Raw genomic sequence first — 19,394 nt, 5'->3', positions numbered from 1 at the left:
TGAAATATCTGAAAATTCAGAGACTGAGACGCAAACTCTGAGAAAAAATTGAAACAGTCTCACCCTCAGAAGTATTGAAAATATAAGCAACAAAGATGTGGCTTGGCTGACCAGTGAAAACAGATCCAGACAAGAGGATGATATGAAGGGTGCCACAGGTGTGGTGCTTAAACCACTTCCAACCTGCCAAGCTAGAGAGCAGGTAGGAAGAGGTTCCAGATAAGTAGACGGAGGAAAGTGCAGACAGCAAAATAATTAAGAAAGAAAACTATCAGGCAATATTTCACAAGAGGACTAAAGTCAAAAGCAGCGACAACAACAACACCGCCAGCAACGGCCACATGTAATGAAAGTAAGATTCCTTCGATGCAAAGGATGTGTGTGCGCACGCGAGAGTGTATGCATATGTTTTTACAAGGCTGAGTCTCTATTTAGTGTAAAGCTTATGTTTATTTTTCAGTGTCTATGTCTTTTGTTGTTGGTTTCAGTACAACAGCAGCCGCCGTGGGGTCAGCCAAGTATGGAGAAGGCTCTGGTCCTGTTCTGTTTGATCGCCTGCAGTGTTTGGGGAACGAAACCAGCCTGGCGCAGTGTAAATATCCGGGGCTCTACAGACACCACCACTGTCGACACTCGGAGGATATCGGCATCTCGTGCAACATTAGTAAGCAGACCAGTAATAATTAAATATTTACTGCTACTCCAGGATTTAATTTATATTCTTAAAAACTTAATTACGGTTTTGATGAGAGCAGTTCTATTAGCTTTTAATAAAAATATGGCTAGAAATCAAGTACGTTGGAGAGTGTTTTAGACAAATATTATTATTGCTATTATAGTTATTATCATTATTCCACTTTTCAACAACTTGCACAAATTATATCAGAAAGTAATTGGTACGTTTCTATATAACTGAAATATTCTGATTACACTAGTGAAATTAAATAAGACTAAGCTTGTTGACTTTCAAGTTGCGAACTATTTCCTTTATTGAAAACTGTAAACAGTAAGGATATGAAGTAATATTGCTGTTCGACTGTTAATGTTGATAATGACCCTGAAATCTTAACTTCCTTCTGTAAGAAACATTACTTTCCCACCGTAAGTACCAGAGCGGCCCGGTGGCGCAACGGTTAGCGCCTGTCACCAATACAGTGAAGGTTGGCTGCCCAGAGTTCATTTCTCGTCTCGGGCACGCTGTTCTTTCTCTGCACGTGGCATCTGTTTACAGGGCTGCTGCCTTCCGTAATATAGCCTCAGTTGCTGACACGGCGTAAAAAAACAATTTCCCCCCTCCTTAGTAGGTAGGATTTGCCCGAGACGAGAAATGAACTCAGGGCAGCCAACCTATTGGTGACAGACGCTAACAGCGCTAACCCTTGCGCCAACGGGCCGCTCTAGAATGGATGAGATGGAAAAGTGTTAATCGTGGTACAAAGTATAAGGTCAACCCGGTTCAGCAGTAGATTTTTGTAGGGAGGGAGGTAGAAAATTGACCCACAGACCCGGACTCCTGAAGGTATAGGCATGCTTGATGTCACGTGTCAGCCATGCTTCTGTGCCTGTATGTGTCTCTCAGCGCTGGGGGACACCAGTAATAGAAATGTTGACAGCAGACGACGTGTGACGTCATAGTCCACGCTATTTATATACGGTTCGCTAGTTAAGGTCAAGAACTTTTATTCACTGACTGTAGCAACGCCTGACGTCATCGCCATGCTACGTCACGGAACGTCTGCTTGATGCTGAGTCTGCTGCTTGTTGTAACAATGGGGGTGCACTGTTCATTTCCCCTCCCAACCCTGTCCGCCTCTTTGGGGCCAAAAGCCTTCACGCATTGTAGCATCACGTGGGTGTTGTGGGCGCTGGCCATTGGTTCCGGCCTTTGGGAGACAATGTAGTGAACCCCAAAGAGCGTAGCGTCCCTCGGGACATCTTCCTAAGACGCTGAGAGGAGAGGGTGGTTTAGAGAAAGCAGTGAGAGACCGGGGAGGCAAGGTGCCGTGTCATACACAGCGGGAGGCGGAATTGTTTGTCGACAACCTCTCACTGAAGGGAAAAACTTCAGCAGTGTGACGTCAGTGACCGTCACTTCCTTGCTAATCCAACCTCGGCTTCACTCTTTGCCAGCTATGAAACTTGTTCTGGTGCTAATTCTACAGCATTTAAACACTATGAAGGGCTGCATAAAGTTAATTGTGACATGCAATTAAACTAGCTCAATGCCTAAAACTGATGACAAGTAAAGGTAAAATAAATGAAAGCCCAACACAACACAGACAATGTTTAACTACAAGTAGGTTAGATTAGTAAGATCCATGAGCCACGCCTCTGTAAGCTAGTGGTTACCAACGAATTTAAAAGATTGACAGTTGGTGTGTTCAATGCTCGATGTGGGTTTATTTTTTCTCTTGTGTTTTGCTTTGGGATGTTTTCGTTCTCTAATATGGTCAATTTTCTGTCAAGCCTTTCACGAAAACCTAGTGATTGCCAAGCGAAACTCTATAATCTATTGGGTACAAGCTACCATTTGTTTGACATGATATCGACTATGTTAAAATCTAGGTGGAGCTAATTTTGCTTTTTTTTTTTTTTTTTTTTTTTTTATTCTTTCATGAATATGAACAATTCTATGTGAACCATTTCATAATGACCCACTTCTATGTACACAGCGATCTTAGAGGTGGGTGGGGGTGGATTATTCTTTTAAAGAGGAAACTATTAACTTTCTATGATCAAAATGTACGTGAGACGATGGCCTACAGGATATACGGGTAATGCTGCTCTGTTTTATAACAATTTTTTTCTGCTTTCTACAATGGAATGTGAGCTGAAGAATCTCTTCTCTTCCAACTAAGGACAGACATAGCGATTACGAGAAGCACAGCCACAGAGAGCTGGTATAGATGGCACAATGTTAGTGTGAACTACAGTTGTCGTGCTGTTCTGTCAAATGTTTGTGTGTGAACTATTGCATCGCAAGAACGTTTGTGTCGGGAAGGGGTAACTATATATATATAGGCATAAGTATATATATATAAGTATGTGTGTGTGTGTCAGGGGTATTAGAAAAAATATATATATAAGCAAATGTCTGTGTGTGTATGTAGTGATGTATATACACACAAGCAGATATGAGACTGTGTGTAGGGGGATGACATATATATATATATGCACATATGAGTGAGTAGCTGTTAGTGTCAGGAGGTGTTAGATAAATATATATGTGCAGATATGAGTATGTGTATAAGACACATGTGCATAAACAATAACCCGCCTCAGCACAATATCCTATCGGCGAAACATAGTTATCGATTCATTAAATATTTACAACCCGGTGCCTTTCCCGATCAACCATACTTAAATAACTCTTAATCTTAATTCTTAATCCTAACCTCCACTCTTAATCTCAAATCTTATCGTGTAGTTAATAATCGCATTAGCAGTCATTTAGTACTTTACTCACAGTTCTGTTCGTCCACAGACAGTCCCTATATTTTCTTAGCGACAAGAAGCGCACTGTACGCACCGTACACACAGTCTACACCAGACCTGGGCAAAGGCCGGCCCGCCTCCTGTCTCTGACCGGCCCGCCCGCTGGCCCGCCCACCAGTATATGTACAGTATTGGGTAAATGTGTCTAGTTGAGATGACATAGTAACAGACTTTGCAAAGGTGACTGAGACAGGTCAAAAGGATTTGTAACAAGGACCAGCACTGAAAAGAGCAAAGTTTTGGTCAGTGGCAGCGGCATCTAGATAAACAGGGTACAGCTCGAATTGTAAGTAGCTTTGAATACATGGTAACCACCCAATCCGAGGACGGTGGCTACACCGCAGGTGTTGGCATTAACAACAGCGGTAATGGGTAGACTAGATAGATTCTGTCATAGCCCTGAGTTTTACAATTATGTACGTGCCGTTTTATTCCCTAATAGTACCGATCCTGCTCTGCGGATGTGACACGTGGTGTCTGTTTGCCGAAACAAAAAAGAGAATCCAGTTTGTTTACTCGATATAAATTTCTCCTCAACTATTTTCACTATGCTATGTATTAATATTTCTTAGAAAATGGAAAAGTTCATAAGCCTGCTACTCAGTGCTGCATGCTTCAAGCAGATGATGAGACTCAAGAATACAACATCTGCATTAATATTAAGTGTTTGATTTATCGGTGACAACGACAAAGTGGAGGCTGATGATGACGATGATGATCACGGCAATACAACGACTTTAGCCCAAACGTGTATCAGGGCGGCTGTAGACTGGTTGCCGGTCAGGACAGAGAAACAACTGGAAACAACTTCGTTCTTCTGTTGTATATTCAATATACACTGGCTGGCGGCCCTCTGCTGGTGCACAGTGTGTACATGCTAAAGGCCGCCATTGCGTCTATCATGTAGCAACGATTTTCACGCCTTTAATAATAAATAAAACATTTGTACATAATAAGGCAAAGACAATAACACTAGCACAGGTGAAGAAAATAGGAAGAAATATGTAACTATCTGTTAAATATGCAACCTGACACTTTTTCACATCATGCTCCTACTTTTTTACGACAAAGATGTAACTAACTTATTAATGTAAAATAATTGTATTTTAATTATTAGCTCAGAAGTTAACAGCTCGTGTGGTCGGCGGCACACCTAAGGCGGGACGTCTGGAAATCTTGTACGATGGAACATGGAACACAGTGTGTGATGACGGTTTTGGACAGGAAGAAGCTTTGGTAGCCTGCAGAATGTTAGGATTCAACAGGTAGGTGTAGTCTAACGCAATCATTAAACACATTTCACTCACACTGATTTTTGTTTCATTTACACGTTTGATCTAATATATCATTATTAAACATAAAAGTAGCCACGTAGCCTAATGATCTAGAGCGTGTTAAGTTTAAATATATTTAAGTTTCACCATTTCTCTCATTGGAAAAGTCTTCAAATCAAAATCAAAATCAAAACAGACTTTATTGTCTGTCCAGGAGACCCAGGACAGAAATTTGTCTTCGCTCACAAGATACATACTCATACAGATTATACGGTCTTTTTCAACCAATCGCAGCTCGTTCCTTTTAATTGTTTATATGTAAACTAAAACACCGTCAACAGACGATACGTGTTTGCATTTATTTTTATGTTGGTGATGCGAATTTTTATGACAACGGCGACAGTTTGCAATGTAAGTAGATATCAGAATTAATTTTTTGTTTCTCAAAAATGTATTTTTAAGATGCTGTGTCCCATTCCACGATTCCAAGACAAAATACTTTTTGTTCCTAATATTTGTCCGTTACCTGCAGTTAGATGGTTAGAAAAGGGTGTCACACAAACCTAGCTACCTGGCTGTCAGACGTTTTAGTTTTACTTATCGAGTGTCGCGTAGCCGTCCGCGGCGTCGCCGGATGTAGCCTCGCAACCACTTAAACTGTCGCACAAACACACAACCACACAAACACACAAACACACAACCACACAAACACACATACACACAACCACTCGCTCAGCCAGAGACGGCTCAGGTCGTTCCTGTTAGACTGCAGCTGAGCGCAGACCTCACAAAACTGACAAAAACAAAATGAACGGTACAAAATTTATTACACCCACAAAATATTACTAAAAGCTATTTTCACTCACACGCACAACAATTAAAACAGGAAAACAAAAGCTACCCTGTGCGCAAGCAAGAGACAAAGAACAAAACAAAACAAAAGTGGACACAACACCGGCACACACAACGGGGTGGCTCTGTGAAGCAAGTCTGTAAGATTATCAATTTTTCGCTGACCGCAGCTTCCCATCTGACCCTCCGTGGGCTCCTGCTCAAAGGTTCGCATCCTCGCAGCTACGCAGGAAGGTTTGGCCGCACCCGGGGACAGCAGGGTCACGTGTCCACGCACTGACAGGCTGATGACGCCGAAGGGTAGGCGTTCGGACAGTTGGGAACTCTGACGTAGTGCCGGGCGTAGATAAGATAAGATAATGCTTTATTTACCCCACAAGGCAATTCAGTTGCAGCTCGATTAAAATTCGACACAAGAGGCTTTTACATTCGTGTCTCATTCATTCGCACAGCCCCATTCAAAAGTCGCACGGCTGAAACAGCAAAAGACAGCCGCAGTCTGTTTGTCCTGCATGTAGGCACACAACATCGGCAGCCCGACGGGAGGCGGACAATTTCTTTCGACAGGGCATGCCTGTCATCACGAAGGATGGCAGACACCTACAGAGTCCGCCTATTACACAGAGTCTGAAGAAAACTGAGTGAACCCAATGACTTTGGAGCAGGTGGATACCACACGATGTAGGCTGCTCTTGTCCTTCACCGATAAACTGTTGTAGACACAAATCAACGAGAAGAACAGTACGCTCTCTATGTGCGATTTGTAAAACGGCTGAAGAATTTGGTGGGAGACAGAAAAAGACTTCAGCTTCTGGAGACGGAAGAGGCGTTGCTGAGCCTTCTTCACGACATGTTGAGTGTTGACATCCCAGCAAAGTCGCCTATCGAAGATTGTGCCCAGGTATTAGAAAAGTCGTCGAGTCCTATGGAACCGACCCTCTGTGGCTTCCTTGCATTATTCACCAACAAAATCTCTGTGGCAAGGTGTTAAATCTGGACCATGTGATGAAGATTGTGGTCAGCACTGTAAACTTCATCAGATCACAGGCGTTGAACCACAGAACTTTCAAGGAATTTTTGACAGAAATAGAATGCGAATATGAAGACGTTCTCTTTCAATGTGAAATCTGCTGGTTAAACCGATGAAAGGTACTTAAACGGTTTTTTGATTTGAGACATGAGATTGACATTTTTATGACGGAGAAATCAAAGCAAGTTCCTCAGCTGAACGACCCCTCGTGGTTGTGGGATTTGGTGATTTTATGCGACATCACGTGACATCTGACATCTGAACTCAAAACCAAACTACAAGGGAAAGACAAGTTGATTTCGCATGTGTATGCGGACATAGCAGCATTCCAAGCGAAATTACAACTCTTTATTCAGCAGGAGGCAATGGTGCAGCTTGTCCACTTCCCAACGTGTACAGCTCTACCTCAGGATCAGCAGCTAAATATGTCTTTCGCCAAAACAAGAATGATACAACTTCTGGGGCTCTTGAAGGATAATTTCAATGAAAGATTTAAGGATTTTCATGATTTGAAGGATGAAATACGTCTCTTCGAAAATCCATTTGCGGCAGATGTGTCAAGTGCCCCGACAGACCTGCAACTGGAACTGATTGACTTGCAAAGCCAGACATCCCTACTTGACAAATTTCGAGCGATGCAGACAATTGCTTTCTACGCAGTGTTGCCTGCAGAAACTTTTCCAAATCTCCAAAAACATGTGTTAAGGATGATCAAGATGTTTACAAGTACTTATATGTGTAAACAAACATTTTCTGTGATGAAACGGGCGAAATCGCCTCGCGGACGAATATTTCGATTCAGTTCTTCGACTTGGTGTCTCTACGATGCAGCTGGACATTAAGAAGTTGGTTTCCTAAAAACAACTTCAAATATCCCACTAATTAGTACATAATCAATGGTAAGTACAACTTGTTTCTAATAAAAATGGTATATGTTCTATTTAGTGTTACTTTTTGTATTTTTGCGGTGAATAGGCCCGTGACACGCATGTCGGAAATGGATATGGCCCCCAGGCCGAAAAAGGTTGGGCATCACTGCTCTAAGGTATGAAAAATACTGAGCAGAAAGATTCCCCAACGCAGCCGCCGAGACGGTTGGTCCTAGATGTACTGGTGTGAATACAGACAGGGGAATCAGTGGATTTGGTTCCTTGTCGAGCAAAGGAACTAATGTGGAGGAACGATTAAGGAGGATTCCGAAGGCAGCCGCCGAGAAGGCTCGTCATGTAAGTGAAGTTGCTAGTGAGAAGAGGAATCCTGGCACTGAGGTTCGTGACAGTATCCTACATCGGGATTGCAGATGGCGGGAACTGAATCCCCTCGGAGAAGGAGAGGTCATTAGAAACTATCGAAGAAAGAAGACGGTTGGAGTATAATCTTCAGCAGCTGTGGTGTATGTCTAATATACACCAGCTGAGCGTGGATATTGTGGTTATTGTGATTATTGAAGTGGTCTCGTCACCAATCGGGTGCTTAGGCCGAATCATCACATACGATACGGGGACTTTGAAAGTGTAAGACATTGGAGGAAGATTATTAGAGGAGGACTACGTGCGGACGAATATCCAAGGAAGAGTAGTAGTGTGTTTGACAGTGAACGTCTCTGTGACATTCTCCAAACAGTGAGTTGAACTATTGGGTTGAACAGTTGCTACATTAATGTGAAGTTTATGGTTCATAGTCTCGTTCATGTATTAATGATGAGCTGTGTAAATTTAGTTACCCCCGCTGCAATAAATACGAGCTACTAGAGGAGTAAGCCCACGTCAAATCGTTGTGGTATGTAGTACGAAAGAACACGTGTGTGGACGTGAGTAGATAATGCAGACAGTGACTTCCTGTGGTTCGTCCTGCTGTGATACAAACGCGTACCTGACAAGGACGACTGTCCAGTGACGACAGAAAAACGCGCCAGGAACTGTGTACACGGAAAGAAAAAAGAGAGAAGGAGGAAGAAAGGTGAAGGGAGGGGTTACTGTTTGGTCCCGAAATTAAGAGACCTTCAAAGGCCCCGCAAGCAGGTGACGCGTGACGACAAGCGCCGCGGCTCTGCGTTCTTAGGATTGTAAGACGGATAGGGTCACACGAGGAGGAGGTAAAATGTTCATTACTTTCTCCCATCCGCTCGCAGAAACTCAACAACAAGCCAGCAATGTACCGGTAGCACAGCACGAACAGCAAAACAATCGTCTACATGCGAAGCCGAATAATGTTGAGTTTAATGTCCGGGTATGTGTCAATGAATGTTTTTAAGTCCTGACTTGCTTTCTGACACAGCAGTATGTACTCGTTGTGTAACCCTGTACTTTTTAAAGTGCATAATATATTTTTTAACTTATTTCCTCCATATCGATGTAGATATACTATATATGTGTGTCACAATTCGTGTCGCTTAGGAGGACGATCCAAATTTACAAAAAAAGCAGGTAGTCAAGGTAAGTCAGAAAGACAGACGTAAAGCCTTTGAAAAATTCAAACCCTTTCACCCATAAAAGTTTTTAAAATGTCCGCAACGAATACGATAACAAAGATGTGGCTTGAGTGACCAGTGAAAACAGATCGAGACAAGCTGATATGTTGCGATGCTAAAAAACACATTCACCCTGACAAGCTAGAGGGCAAGTATGTAAAGGTTGTAAAAAAGTAGACAAAGGGAAATTCATACCGCAAATAAATTGAAAAGTTAAAATATCAGGCAATGTTTTTCAAGAGGAGAAAAAATGAAAGCAGCAACTAACGCAAAAATTCTAACAAAAAAAAAAAACAAACCACACCCAATGTTTGTTCTCGAAAAGATAGGTGTGTGTGGGAGGGATCGTGTATGCATATGGTTTTACAAACCATAGTGTCTATTTAGTGTAAAGATTATGTTTTTTTCGATGTCTATTTCTTTTGATCGTTTCAGTACAACTGCCGTAGCCGTGAGGTCAAACAAGTACGGACCCGGCTCTGGTCCTGTTATGTTCAATTTCCTGCGGTGTGAGGGGAACGAAACCAGCCTGGTGCTGTGTAGACACTGGGGGCTCTACATACACGACTGTTCCCACTGGCATGATGTCGGCGTAGAGTGCAACTTCTGTAAGCAGACCAGTAATAATTGAATATTTACTGCTACTCCAGAATTTGATTTATCTTGTAAATAATTTAACTACGGTGTTATTAAGAATTGCTCTATTTTCTTTTAATATCTGTATTTTAATGGATAAGATTTGAAATCAAGTACGTACCTCAGTGTTTTAGAAAAATAACTTATTTACATTATTGTTGTTTTTGTTATTGTTATTTTCATTCTTGTCAGTGTTGTCATTACACTGTGCAACAACTTGCAAAAGTTATATAAGAAAATAATTGATCTGTTTAAATAGATATATGAAACACTATGGTTACATTAATATATATATAGATCTTGCTTGTCTCACTTTAAAGTTGCGAACTATTTCCCTCATTTAAGACTATAAAAAGCTCGGGTGTAATGTTATATTACTATTCGAGTGTTGCTGGTGGGGATGACCTTGGAATATTTACCTTCACTTGAAGAAACATGACTTGTTCACTGTTCACTTCAAGAACCAACAAAAGCCGCCCATTATATTCCAACTGCTTTTTATTAGGATATTCATTGAATGCGATGCCTTCATGGAAGTGTTTCCTTTGTTCATCACCAACATCACATTTTGTTTGCCACGGACCAGTCTGTGGCTTAGACGAGGTTTTGATTGTATGGGCTGATTGAGCAGATCGCCTTCAGTCCAACACCCAGCAGCACTTTGTGAAGATTCACTGTAAAGACACATTTTGACAGTGTGATTTCATTGCTATCCCCAGTGTAGATAATATTAGGTGAAGTCGTTTTTCTTTTGTTTGCTATTTTTGTGGGCAACATGGATTCCCAACTAGTATTTTATGTCGCCTCATTTTTAAAAAAGTTGAAATTTAAGAAAGGTGAAATGAAGAGGGTAAGAAGGTAACGCTTTGACTAGACATATATCGCAGAGTATCGATAGTCATGATAGACTTGTGGAAAAATTAGCAGACAAAAATAAGATCGAAAAAGTAGAAAAAGAGAGAAGCCAGCATATTAAAAAAAGAAGCAGAGGTTATAGGACTCAAGGGTATATCACAAACTGCCCATATTCCTGGAAGACAGCGACGACATAGACGGATATTTATGTAGGTTTCAAAAGCAAGTACGAATACTCAAGTGGCCGAAAGAGATGTGGCCTTTGTATTTAGCCTGTCTTTTACAATGCAAATTGTTAAATGTGTACTACGCATCTTGTCTCCAGAGAGAAATCAGTTATGATATATTAAAAATGAAACTGCCATTGAATTCCTAGCATACAACAAAAAAATATACAAAGCTTAATTTACAACTTTCCGTCCTAATGCTACAGTATCCCTGACGCCCTTTTTGAAAAGAATATCCATTCTAGGGCTCAGATGGATTTTCCCTACAGAGATATTTAAGGGTTATTATCATTTTAGAGATCTGCCACTAAAAGAACAATATTATAAAAGCATGTCAAATGACTTATCCGTCTACCTGCATGAGAAGTGCTTAAGTACATCTGACGCTTTGGAAGAGCAGGTTCAGTGGTACCGGAGGGATCATCCAAATAAATATCAGGCAAAGAGGACCAAGACATCCATGTTTACCAACGTGGGCCACAACTCCCAACTTTTATCTACACAGTCACAGAGAGAAAGATGCCCAGATACACCTGTTTAAGAAATACAACTACAGGAACCCTTCTTGTTACATAGAGGGTCGAAGAAACACGTCACCCGCCAGATACGTTCCAAACAATTCCTTATGACCAAGACATCTGTTTGAGAAGGATGAACCAAGACATCCATCGCTCTGGGCACCTCCAAGGCAAAGTGGCCACATAACCCGGAATTGTCACTACCATAGGGACCGAAACCCCAAACCCTATGATGACACCTTTAGAGAGACAAACCCGTCTCCGGCGAGTGTCACTGCTAAGTGGTCAGCCTCAAACAGATATGACAGAGGACAAGCACACCGATACGAAGGACGTAAATTCACTACAGACGGAGATCATTGACCGGATCCAAGAATTTTTTTGGATTAAGGCTGAGACAGATGTTTGCCGAAATAAAAGAAATCATTTGGCAGTAATGTGTAAACAACAGTAGGTGACGTTGGGGATTTTGAAGAAAAGTTTCGTGAATTTGAAATTGGGCGTAAAAATTAGTCTGAAGACCTACAGAAAGCCTTTGCAAAAATCCCATTCTTTAATGAATATGAGGAAAGTCTGTTCTTGTTAATGTGTAGTTATTTTGTTTATTTTGAGGTTTTTCTTAGCGGGTATGTCTAAATTTCATCAGCAATTCTATCACACAAACTTTACAACTAATCAATGACGTTATCGGAGACAAACGACTGTCTGAGTTCCCTAACTTTATCAGAATAATCATGGTTTTCAAAACGTGTATAGAAGTTAATTACAAACATTTGCCAAATCATGATCGCTCTCGCCATTAAGTCTGACTAATTTCTTAGGGAGGTCCGTCTTGTGATTAACAAAGGCCATGAATAAAGTTACACAGAGAGGTGGATGATGCATGGATATGTGATATAGGTACATGAGTGGAAATATGTATGGAGTACGCATTAATATGGTTGAATATTAAAACACGGATGATAAGCGATATTTGAACTTTTAAATTCTTTAAACATTAATAAAATAATAGTTACTGACAAGCTGTTGTTTCAATCTTACTCACCTGTTTATCTCAGATCCCCCTGAGACGCCTTCCTTACTAGTCGACAACCAGACTACCGTCAACTACACTACGAATGTCAACAACAGTGTTGACTTTACATGTGAAGTCAGTCCCGGCAACGTACAGAGCCTTGAACTGATGAAGGTCACAAGAAATAGTTTACAAATACTTCAAGGCCTCAGCACATCTTCTCTCTCCTTCAGAATAGAGAGAGCAGGATGTGGTGACTCGGGTATCTACTATTGTCGGGCTGGCAACACACTGGGACAAACTAACTCCACGTCAGTGCATCTCAATGTGTTGTGTAAGTAGTGTATGTCATTAAAATATTACATTCATCTTACTCACCTGGCACCTCACGGACACATTCTCTTACTGACTTGATCGTATTTACTCAATTAACTAATTAATTCCACGTTATTGTGTAACTGGATATAAGCAGATTACATAAAAGTTGTAACTTAGTGAAAGGTTAAACTAGGAACAAAGAGAATGATTTACATTCTGTGGCGCCCACATTTTTATGCGTGCATATAAACATATGACTTTCACTAACTTTTCTGCACACCCTGCTTTAAATTATTAAAAACAAATTCAAATTTAACGTTAAAGCAAAAAAGTGAGACATTAAAGACTGAGTAAAAATGCAGTAAAACAAAGATTCATTATGAAAAGGAATATAACAAAAATATTTATAGAATCATGCTATTGTCAAAAAGGTTCGCCACAATGGGCCAGCGACACCTTAGCAACAACCACGGAACTAAAAGTCACGGAAGGATTAGAAGGACAGACAACCTTTGAAGTCATGGCCTCCCCAGCTCCAACTGTCGACGGTTTTATTTATCACCAAGAGGACAGTAATTCTTCTGCTCAGGAGAAGCCAGTCAGATCCGATCTTTTTACTGGGAAATGCGAGCAGAAGACACCGGACCTTCACCTGGCTACCTGCACTGTGTATGTTACACAAGCCACGCCTACAGATACCGGACTGTACAGTGTCCACGTCAGCAACTCAATGGGCGCCATGAATGTCACCTTTGAGCTCAGTGTGACAAGCATGCATTAGTGTTTTTAGCTTTTAGAGAAAGACGTATTTTTTATTGTTTTGTTTTAGTCCTATCTATAGGGATGTTTTCCCGCTCGTCGTCGTTGTCGTCATCATCATTGCCGTCGTCGTCGTCAATTATTCTTACTTTTACGTGATAGAGTTCTGGCGTTAAAAATATCAATGGACAAGTAACTCAGTTTTCTCTTCGTTCTGTCAAACAACTGATTTATGTGAAGGTCGACGTTTTACTTAAAGATAACATGCGCATACACACTTAGCATTTGTATTTCAATTGTATGCATCTTTTACTTATTGTAGTTAGTCTTAAAATTATACGATAAAAATGATTCTTCCTATTTACCAAGAAGTGCATATTGTGAGAACCCAGGGAGTGCATGTAATAGACGGAGATGTGATAAATCAACTGATTGCTACTTAGTGCAATTTTCTTTCCTTTACATTAATGACGAATGTATTTCGCAAATATCTTGGTATTTAGTTACTGATGAGATGAAAGCTTTTCATGACATTTACTAAAAGCTGTTTAGGAAAATCCTTTTTAAAAAAACAGTATAATTTAGTATAAAAACAGTGTTTACAAAAAAACAAAAAAAACTATGCACAGCAAAAAAGTATTGGAAAGCTGTATATACCTGTTATTTCCAGGTTATATTTCTTGTTATAATCTAAAGAATATGGAGCTGAAACAATTTCCACCCTTAGGATCGTTTCAAATGAGATAAAATATAGAAGCGTCATACTAGCGGTGACCAAAACAGTGGACTCTTCAAAGCGATAATTAAAAAAGTCAGATCGCTTGGTCCAAAACCTTTTGTTTCCAGTGACTCTAGAGACAACTTTTATAACAATTTTTCAAACATTCCACGACTGTCGCTAAGTTAATAAGGACCTTCAAGCATTAAACTAATGTTGCAGGCATCAACAGGGTGGTGAGTAAGCCGTATAAAGGTGGGCTACATGACATTCGACGAGTGGAAAAAAAGCTTAAACCCGTTTGTAATGTTTTGTGGTGGGTGCGTTACGAATGTATGCGAACGTGTATAAACATCTACATGTAAAAACACGCTGGCCGCACTCTTCCTCTTTCTTCATACAGAGAAAGGCCGACCAACAGTCAACACATTTAATGTTTTAAAAAGGAAAGAAAAGGGTGATTAAAAATAGTGATTGAAATATGAAAGAAAACAATGAAATAGACCTACCGCCTACTGTCTACCGTCTGTACAAAGTTAATAATTCTCCCGACGCTTGACATCCCGGTCTCCAGGTAATCTGATGCCAACAGTCCGACGTCTCAGTGTCCACACGCACACACTGTCGGTACGAAAGTCCGCCGAATAGACAATCGTAGAGTTAAATCCACGTCGAGGAATCGTCGTCACGGATGTCACGGACTCACGGGTGCTCCCTTGAACTGCTATCCACGTGTCGCTAATACGGTGGAAGGTCCGTCCTCGTACAGACTTCCACTGCACGACTCAGAAGTATTCACTGAAATGTCTCCTCGCTGAATACCCCGTATTACACGCAAGAGAGTAATGTGTCCCGGTCCTGCTCCTTCAGGCTGCTTTTCCCTTCTGCTTTTTTTGGGACCGTTCCCGCCTGCGGAATTCTTTTTCCCACCTGAAATAAGGGGGGGGGGGGGGGCGGAAATTCAGCCAATCGGAGTGCACGCAAAATATGCCATAAAAGGTCATTGTGACGCAAACCTGTCCACTGCGATAACTGTACGATTACTAAAATCAGACCAACACAGCGGCGTAATGTATATAAGTCTGGCGATATGATAAGTTCTTCGAGTATACTTTTTATGCAAACCTCCCTATAAGTGCGAGATTCATTCTCTTTAACTGTTTCACATTGTGTATCACGTGATATTCATCGGTGTTGTTTGTTGCTTAATGTTTACAGAAAGTGTTCTGATCGGCTTGTTTGAATAACAAAGGTTAGTTTGGTCTTGATCTCACTGTTTGTCAATAAAACTCTACCTTAGATACTCGATCTGGACTTGCGCCCTTTTCGGGACATATAGAGAACAGTAACTGTACTCAAGCATAAATCGACTCCAGGTGTCAGCATAACCGTGGATCTGTGATTAAAATCGATCGTGAATTACAGTTGTCGATTGGCAACTGAGCGAGTCCAGTCCTCAAATTACAGTAGCCCAACTTTATAAGTCCCTATATAATACCTGCATGAACGTTTTGGGATGCTTCCACTGATAAAATGAGATATTAACGTCTGTGTACTAGATCAATTATGCCAACGATTGAGAACAGTTATGTGTGCAGCATTCAGTGAATGAACTAATATTTTTTAGCATGTTCATTGTTTTGTTAGGCTTTTTTAAAATAAGAACAACATATATAAATTCGACCTTCCCTGTTTGGGTTTTCTCAGATTCCTCATTTAAAGATAGTTTACAATGTGTATGTGGTAATCATGCAGGTCCATTCAAGAAGATGCCAGATGGAATTTGCGTTGAACTTGTCATTAGACAAAAGCAGTGTTGTAAATTATCTTGCATGTAAAAAAAAGGTTTGAAATGTAAAATGGGGGCCTTGCAGTCAACTAAAATAAAAAAAATATATTTGGCAGGTTGGTAAATTCTTAAAACAATTAACAAAGTTGGCTGTGAAAGACTTATTTCCAAGGAAGAGCACTTATTAAGTGGAAAGAAATACCTTAAGCTGAAGTTTTAAATTATAAGCGTAATATCCATATTGTACTTTTCTCATGAACATTTTTAAGACTTTTTTTGCAGTGTGTTTCTATGGGTGTATAACATTTGCTGCAACACCCGAACACAATTTTATGTACAATTAATCTTCTCATACCACTTTATCATGCATAAAATAAACCACCTTTGTTGTTATGCATATATATTTTTAGATTTTAGTCACTGTAATGATGCATAATTTGATTACAGATATTATGATGCAACATTTTTATTTTCTTACAAAAGTGACACTGATGGAATGTAGATCATCTATTATGACAAAGTTCATGAGCTAAGTTTTGTTTTATGTATTGCTTTGTATTTTGTATCTCCATCTCAGTAGTTTGTTTTCTTTCATTACCATTTCATCAGCAGATTTTATTCCACATGATCTTTATTGTTATTTTCTCTCACAAATTTGCTGTCAAGATCCAACTTTACCAACAAAGTTTACAAAAATTTAATAAAGAACCAAACATATATACATTTTTTCCATGTGTTTATTCAATATTCATATCTAAAATCTAATAGCTCTTTACACAGTGCAATTATACAAAGAGCATTAAAATTACAAGCTTCTATATGTACCTTTATACGCATCAAATATTTGGATCCACTTGTGGAGTTTGTCAAAAAAAGTCAAACTACAATCGTCTCATGCAAAATATCATTTGACATTTTTGACAGATGTGATCACCACAGTGATAATTTAACATTTATATAGAACTTTTTGAATAATCTGTTCAGAGCACTTCAAAGTAATGATATACAGAAGTCAACTAATTAACCAACAACCATACACCCATATTCACGCTTAACATACATGCTCACTTCTACAACAGACACCTGCTCATACACAAAGGAAGTACAGACACGTGTTATGCATGCTCATGGTCAGGACAAGGTTTTAGTGAAGTCACTGTTCTGAATAGACACGTTTTGAATTTAGACTTAAAGGTGCTAAGATATGATATGATACAATATTTTTTTTATCATTAAGGCTTCTGGCCCTATTTCATCGGTGGCAAGGGGTTACTGGTGTTTTACGCCAAGCCAGCTACTAAGGCTATATATCACGGCAAGGCAGCCAGCGACTAAGGCTATGTCATGGCAAGGCAGCCAGCCCTGAAAGCAGATGCCACATGCAGCATGTCCGAAACGAGAGATGAACACAGAATAGCCAACCTACACTGTATTAGTGAAAGGCATTATTTCAAGGGGGGTACCAATTGATAATACACAATGTATAATACATTAATTTAATCATGAGCGCCTTCTACTGGTGCATGTATAATACACATGGTATAAATACAGACATACATCAACCCGTTAGAATCATGTATAATGCACATGGTGTAAATACAGACATGCATCAAACCATTACAATCATGCATATGCATATATACACAGATATGTAAAAAGTAAATAGTCAATAAAATTATGTATAAGCACAAACATGCACAGGTAAAAGTATGGGTATGCATTAAACCATTTGACACCATACAGTTATGTAAACACACCGGTACAAACACCAATATCAATCATAGTTCATCCTGTAATCAACATTTATTAACTTGTATACCCATTCTAAACTTTACCAATCTCTGCCTTTCAGCCACACAAGATAATTGTTTAAAAAAATATTATTGAATGTATTATATGGAAAATATCTTAAAATGCTTTCAATATCATGTTACTGCTGGTGGTGACAGCTAGTCTACCAGTCTGTTTCAGGATTTGTAATAAATTTATCATCTCCAGCGCCTTGACATTCCTTTACCATGCCAAAATCATATTTATACAAAGATATATTTATACAAAGATATCATATAACCATGTTAACATGTTCTCTTGTTTTGTTTGTGTAGTAGTGATATCATTAAATAGCCTTTCCTCTGGATTCTTCACTGTGCTATTCTTAGCAGATGGAGCAAATATTCAATATACCGGACTGATGCATTAACATGTTTTAAAAGCAGTTAAGTTTTCTTTTAGACATCTCACTCACTAAAGCATTTTATGGTTGTCTTTTTCCTTTCATAGTGAGTTGCTTTCATAGACTTTTGTCAGGCGTTTGATATGATTTTAAGAAACTAGGAAATGTGTTACTAAGAAGTGGTTTAAAATTTAAGAATAAAATTCACATACCTTTACCTTTGACAGTGTTTAAGTGTCCTGCTCACAGAAATTTGAGCATGTAGAGAAAATTTCCGTCGGCATTTTGAGTTTGCTTTTCGCGCCGTCAACAAAACTTGGGCCTCGAGGAATATCACGTGATACACAGTGTGAAACAGCTGTATAACGTAAGAGGTTGAATGGATATCGCACTTATAATGACGTTTACATAAGTATAGTATACTAAAATGTTTCTCATATCTCATATCTCCAGACTTAACGCCGCTGTGTTAATCTGATTTTAGTAATCGTACAGTTATCGCAGTGGACAGGTTTGCGTCACAATGACCTTTTATGGCATATTTTGCGTGCACTCCGATTGGCTGAATTTCCGCCCCCCCCCCCTACCCCCTTATTTCAGGTGGGAAAAAGAATTCCACACCCCGGTACTGACGTTAAAGGGGTCTGTGAGCTCCGTGTCACAGACAACCTGGGATTTGAAATCGCTGTACAGCATTGCAATGACCTGAACAAGTTTTGCAGGGACTCCGTAATGCAGCGGTTCTCAACCTGTGGGGCGCGACCCCCTGGGGGGTCGCGACGTGCCTACAAGGGGGTCGCGAAGGTGATCCTTTTTTAAAAGTTTCTTATACCGGTATTAGTGAAATTAGCTTAGATTGTGTAACCGAGTAGCGAGGGCGCTCAAACTCCAAATCTCTTTTCCCTATTCAAGTACTGTCTCGGCATGCAGTGACTTCTCACTTCCAAAACTCAAAACACAATCCCCCTCTCAACAATTAAGACTCCAATCTCCCTCCTCTCGCCTTTTGCCCTCTCTCTCCCCCAATCTCTCATCGCTGACTCCCCTCTCCCTCTCCAGTCACACCTCTGTCTTTTTTTTAAAAAAAACATCTAAACGGCACACATTCAGGAAACGTCCATCATTCACACCCTTTCGCCCTCGCACGTGCTCACTGCTCAGTCCTAGTACTCTAGGTCCCTGAAAGAAGGCCATGACAACACAGTGCGGGGTGGAGGCTTAAGAACGACCGATGGCTGCTGCTAATGGCATATTTATCGGACATA

At 40.1% G+C, this 19,394-nt stretch overlaps 1 protein-coding gene across 2 annotated transcripts in view; it reads left to right on the top strand.

Annotated features, from left to right (window-relative positions):
* LOC112569478 (deleted in malignant brain tumors 1 protein-like) overlaps positions 1-14,628 on the top strand; it is a 37,530-nt gene extending 22,902 nt beyond the window's left edge. For both annotated transcript variants that reach the window (XM_025247281.1, XM_025247280.1), the window contains 5 exons: positions 489-664; positions 4,613-4,760; positions 9,557-9,729; positions 12,416-12,706; positions 13,122-14,628. In XM_025247281.1, the coding sequence (XP_025103066.1) occupies positions 489-664; positions 4,613-4,760; positions 9,557-9,729; positions 12,416-12,706; positions 13,122-13,471 (1,138 nt within the window). In that variant the 3' untranslated portion in view covers positions 13,472-14,628. The remainder of the gene's footprint in view (positions 1-488; positions 665-4,612; positions 4,761-9,556; positions 9,730-12,415; positions 12,707-13,121) is intronic.
* Positions 14,629-19,394: the final 4,766 nt, after the last annotated feature.

The sequence above is a fragment of the Pomacea canaliculata genome, linkage group LG7 (genome assembly GCF_003073045.1).
Source record: "Pomacea canaliculata isolate SZHN2017 linkage group LG7, ASM307304v1, whole genome shotgun sequence".
Classification (NCBI taxonomy): Eukaryota; Metazoa; Mollusca; class Gastropoda; order Architaenioglossa; family Ampullariidae; genus Pomacea; species Pomacea canaliculata.
The sequence above is the reverse complement of the archived record's forward strand: the minus strand, read 5'-3'. Positions and strand labels throughout refer to the sequence as shown.